General features: G+C 36.2%; 1 protein-coding gene across 1 annotated transcript in view; it reads right to left on the minus strand.

The window, feature by feature from the left end:
* Positions 1-4,684, minus strand: part of LOC131050857 (phosphatidylinositol-3-phosphatase SAC1) — a 90,376-nt gene extending 85,692 nt beyond the window's left edge. The window contains exons 1-2 of the mRNA XM_057985156.2: positions 4,374-4,684; positions 4,036-4,240 (exon numbers count right to left, since the gene is read on the minus strand). Coding sequence (XP_057841139.1) covers positions 4,036-4,240; positions 4,374-4,472 — 304 coding nt within the window. The 5' untranslated portion in view covers positions 4,473-4,684. The remainder of the gene's footprint in view (positions 1-4,035; positions 4,241-4,373) is intronic.
* Positions 4,685-6,000: the final 1,316 nt, after the last annotated feature.

Here is a 6,000-nt window from a genome sequence, read left to right on the forward strand (position 1 = left end):
CATGAAAGGTTGCCACCAATGACAAAGGAGGAGATTGTTAAAATGTTATCATTGATGTCAAAGAAGAAATCAGTTTGCTAATATCTAGAAGCTGTTAATCTACATCGAAAGGCAAAATTTATCCTATCAGTGGCAGCAATAACATTAGATAAAATTCCTTATTTTATGCCGGCTGACCCTCCTAAATGTGGTGCCCTTGCTTGGGATTTGATAAATTAAATCAATTAATATTTAAATCCTATTTGGGCCGACCCATGTCTAGAGCCCATATTTTTGTTATGGAGTTTATGGAGTTGCCTCCCTTGGTAATGTACATGTATTTCCATGTGTTGCCCTCTTTGGAGAAGATATAAGAAGAGTTTGTGAAGAGTTTTGAAGGCAAGCAATTCACGATTATCCTTTCATATATGAGCAGATCTAAAGCAAGTAAAAACAGATTTTAATAACAGATCTAAGAGGAGATTTTGTTGCAGATTTAAGGCAGATTTTGTGAAAAATTGATTTATAGCAGATCTAAAAGAAAATTATAGCAGATTTTAACAGACCTTTTAAGGAGATTTTGTTTGCAGATGTAAAGCAAATCTTAAGAAGAATTTGTTGCAGATGTAAGGCAACCCTTGCGGATATTTTGTTGCAGATGTAAGGCAAACCTTAAGGAGACTTATTCTTCAAGAAGTCTAAGATTTTGTTCAAGAGATTGGTGCCTCTTCGTAGAAAAGATTGGTGTCTCTTTTTAGGTTGGTGCTCAGTTGTGGGAATTGATGTCTCCAATGGGTTGATGCCTACAAATATAAGTGGGAATTAGAGAGAATTGGTGTCTCCACTGGGTTAATGCCTACAAATTTAAGTGACAATTGGTATCTCCAGTGGGTTAATGCCTACAAATATAAGTGGCAATTGGTGCCTACAAAGTTTTTATATAAAAGTGGGAATTGGTGTCTCCAATAGGTTGGTGCCTACAAAGTTGTAAGAGAAACTTTTATATATAAGCAAATATTTTTGCCGCTGTTTTCTCCTGAAAGGGGGGTTTCCACGTAAATCGTGTGTTCATAATTGTTGATATTTTGAAATTGTTATTTTTGTGGTTGTTGATTTGAAAAGGTTAGAAGAATTGTCTTATACTGTTTCACACCCGCCCCCAGGCCACCCCCCCCTCTCAGTTTAAGCTTGTGCTCAACCCCTCATGGAAGCGTCTATAGGTTGGGCAAAGTGGCTGTGCCAAAGGCATAACAATTTCTACTCATGAGGGAGGCACATACTAGCAGGTCATTTTGGTGTTGATAAGATGGTGGCCTATTTGGAAAGGTATGTGTATTGACTCAAAATGCAAGTGGAAGTAGTGAAATTCATTAGAGGATGCAAGTTATATTGGACTTTTAAATCCAAAGATAGAAAGGAAGGATCATATATGCCTCTTTTAGTGCAAACTAGACCTCGGTAAGGTATTTCCATGGATCCTGTAGGTGGGTTGCCAATGAGCAAGCATGGAAATGATTATCTTTTTGTTGTTGTTGATAGATTTAGCAAGATGTGCATTCTATCCTCATGTAAGAAGACATGACTATATCGCTAAACAAGATAACTGATTTGTTCTTCGCTAATATTTGGGTACATAATGAGTTGCTAGGATCCATTGTTTTAGGCAGTGATTTCTTGGTTTGTTGGCACATTTTGGTACACTTTGTGGGAGAAAATGAACAAAAAGCTCGAAAAGAGTACTTCTTTCCATCCTCAAATGGATGGGCAAAAGAAAGGTTGTGAGTAGAACACTAGTGCAGCTCATAAGAGGCTATAACTCCAGGTTCTCAAAGGCATGGGATGAATCATTGCCATATACACAGCTTCCATATAATAAAGCAACCCATTCCTCTACTGATCGGTCACCATTTAAAGTGTGTTTGGGGTACTTGCCTACTAGTCCACTGGACTTCATTTTGGAAAAGCGGGATCAGCAAGAAGGATTCGGCGCAAGAAGGATTTGGCACAGAGGTGGCTAAAGCAAACAAATTCATTGAGAGAATTCATACGAATCCGTGCCTCAAAATTAAAGGGCAACTAGGAAAGACCTAGTTGAAGTATAAACCAAGTGTAATAGAGCATGTGTTTTGAATTCTGAGTCGAAAAACCTTGGTGAGCAATGTTGCTGGAGTCTAGTGCTCCAATCCAGCCTCACAATGAAAAAATAGTTACAAAACTTTAGGGCACCAACCCAAGGAGCTACAACCCCTACCTGATTTATGGGCTACAACCCAAAGGAGCTACAAACCCTGCAACGAGCTACAATTCAGTGTTCACCATGAAAACATCAAATACAAAGGCAGTAATCTAGTTACAAATGAATCTTGTAACAACTCAACACAATCTTCCCTACCGATAAGGTATCTCCTCAGCCTTACCAGTTCTCTGCTCACTCTGACTGAATCTTCACCAACTCTGTCACTATCCTGCTGGATCTTCTCTTCTTACTCACTTCTCTCTCTTCTCACTGTTGTTGCTTACCGGTTCACCTTTCTCTCTACCGATTCTCACTTCCTTCATCTCTCTACTTCTCTCCATCGGTACTAGGTCACCATTTTTGGACACATGACAAATTCTGCATGTAATAGAGCATGTGTTTTGAATTCTCCACCTATTTCCCCTGCTCTGCTTTTGACTCTTTATCTCTACCCTGTTCAGTTTTGTCTTAATCAGGTTCTTAAGCTATTATCTAGTATCACGAACCAAAAATTACAGCTGATCATCTCAATTACCATAGATTACAATGAGTTTTAGGATCCAATTCTGATCCATGTTGATTTCGAAGTGAACTTGACGAAAGAAAGTCATATCAACTCCAAGAGACATGAATCAAAGAATCAGAACACATACCAAAGAGAGTAAACCTAGCGTAGGAAAACTTTATAAGAGTGACACTATGCTTCCTCATCTCATCTTGCAAAGTCATAAAAGCCAATTATTCAATTGGAGACTTCACTTGCATGGTAGCTTTTGCTAGCACTTCTGCGATGTTCTCCCAAATTATTTTGTTGTGCATTTCTTGCTTATTAAAAATACTACTTCCCTCATCTATTTCAACTGTGCAATCATCTTCTGTCTCATAATTTCCGAATTAAAGCCTTGATTACCTCTTGAACTCAGCAACCAACCATTGAAAGCCTTGACAAGATCCTAAGTGGGTATATATGCTAATGGATGAGCAAATGAGTTGTTCATAGGTTTTTAAATATTTACCATAGGAAGAGATGGAACAACCAATCCAACTGTGCTTTGAACAAACAGTTCAGCCATCTTTCCTATATGAAATGGTTTCGTAAGCAGCCAAAATCTTCTTAATGACTCTGTTCCATCATGACAATCTCGTACCTAGAAGAAATATTGCGTAATTTTTATCACTAGCCAAAGCTATCACTTGTGACCTTTTGGTCAATCAGTGTGGCCCCATGATGTTTGAAATTAAACTTTGATTCATCTCTAAACCCAAGTGCACCTGTTTCTCTTGCTCTGCCTTTGACTCCACATCTCTGCCTTGTTTAGTTGTCTTAATGAGGTTAAAAAAATATCTTAAGCGATTTTTTAGTCTTACGAACAAAAAGTAAAGCTGATCAACGTAATTATAATGAGTTTCAAAACCCAATTCTGATCCATATGCACGGATGAAGTGAAAGCGACCCAAGTTGTTTGGCTCTGCATCTCTGCCTTGCTCAATTTTGTCTGAATGAGGTTAAAAGCGTGTCTTAAGCAATTCTTTGGTCTTACGAACTAAGACGTACGGCTGATCAACTCAATTATAGTAAATTTAGGGATCCAATTATGATCTAAGTGAACTCAAGACCGTATAGAATCATGGCAGCTACATGAAAAGTTACCTCAAAGAAAAGAATTTACTGAATTAAAGAAAATAGAGAAATTTACAAACATTTTTTATTTTTGATTCCACTGTGTTGGCATTCTTGTTTTGGACATTGCATGTCTAAATTATAACCTCCTAACTAGGGCATTGGATCAATATGAACATTCTAATCATAATATATCAACCTGCAATGCCATAAGCCTTGGTAACGAGGGTAAGTCCGCCAGTGGAACGATTGCCCTCGCTGATCCTCTGCAGCAAATTGTTAACCTCCTGCCCCGTGTAAACCACAGGATCTTCGCTTATATGGAGCTCCGACGCTTCAGTCCGGTGAATCTTCAGCACTCTGAAATGCCTCTTGTACTTATCGCTCCCTATCAAATAAAACCTCTGAGAACAAACACAATACAGAAAATTCAAATTCAACTCTAATTAACATCAAAAGATCAAAAAAAATAAAAAATTAACATTAAAAGATGACAAAAATTACAGCTAAAATTAGATGTATAACGTTTTCTCGTACCGAGCGTGTCTCGTAAAGTTTGAATTTCTGCAGAGAACAATTGTTCGGATCGGCTTCGGCCTCCGCTGCATCTGCGCGATTAGAAGCGGCTGACGCCATGGCATCAGTTGGCGTAAAACCTGATTAACAGACAAAATTGTCCTCAGCAGACATTATTGTTAAGCGATCTGGCGTCTGAATAGCAGCCTGTGAATTTTTCTGGTTATCCGTGGAAATGAAATCGATTTATGTCCGTAATGTTTTGAGAACAGTGATCCATTACACATTACGCTGTTTGTGATGATCGTTCAGCTGAGGATCTCGTACAGACAATCTGGGCCGTTAAATAGGCACAAAGTGCTTGCTTAAAATGGAAGCTAATTCCACGTTTATTAAATTGTTTTCAACATTTGTCAAAGCACGTTGTAACTGATTTGGTACGCGTCATTGTCCAAAGGGTTAGCTGAAACAATTCCACGTTTGGACTCTTCGAATATTTTTTTAATTTGATTAATTATTTTTATTTAGGATTTTTCATTTATTGCTTTTATCCAGAATTCTATAGATTAATTGGATTGGCATATCTATATTACATTATATAATTTAGACTATAATAAATGAGATAAGATTCGATGACAAAAGTATTTTTAACCTTTTTTAAATGTAAAATTTGTGAAGTGAAATAAATACTTTATTAATAAACTAATAAATATATAATATATAGTATTATAGAGAGTTGAGATAAAATAAATAAAATATTGAGACATGAGTAACTAGCATACATATATTAAATATTAATATATCAAATATGTCACGAAATATATTTCTTAGGCATCAAGAGAATGCCTAAGATATCTTAATTTTATTTTTCAATCTTAATTATGCCTATGGGCATTCCTATTTAGTTTCGCACATCCATGTTAAAACAACAGAATTAGCAGTTACAATCGCAATTGGCATATTGAATTTAAATAAAAAATGTATGGAATTAAAAGATTCATGCCATTTCATTTCCATAACGATAGTCATTTCATCTGCATAAAGATGAAACAAATGGTCTTCCACCACCGTTGCAAATGAAATGACTAAATAGGAATGCCCCTAGGCATAGTTAAGAAGCAATAAGTTTATGTAGATTGTGGTCTCATGTAAGTTTTGCTTTTGTTAGTTAATTAATATATTGTGATGAAAGCTTGGAATTTGAAAGTTAGGTAGACAACACAAATCAAGATCCTAAATAAGATATGTATCATTTATTTGTTGTTGGGGAAAATATATGTCAAGTAGCATTTTTTTGGACTAGATCATTGATGCACGAGCATATGTACTTTTTGCATTTTTTTATGTGTGTTTGAGTTGAATCCAGGAGCATATTGTGAAGTTTAATAAAGATTAAAAAAAATTATCAAACCTTGACTTCCATTTCAAAAAGAAAAGGCAATTAAGTTATTTAATGTGATTATATTGCACAATTTCATGGTTTCGGTGGTTGAAGGGGTCCATTGGCATGGTATACAAAACTTGTAAAGTAAAATTAATTTACTCAAGTTGGATGCCTACAGAAGTGTGCATAAAGGCAAGTGGCCTTTGGTATTCCATTCTTGTTTTATTCTTTCAATTTATGAAGAAAAAGCAAGTGATTTTTGAA

This window comes from Cryptomeria japonica, chromosome 1 (assembly GCF_030272615.1).
Source record: "Cryptomeria japonica chromosome 1, Sugi_1.0, whole genome shotgun sequence".
Lineage (NCBI taxonomy): Eukaryota > Viridiplantae > Streptophyta > Pinopsida > Cupressales > Cupressaceae > Cryptomeria > Cryptomeria japonica.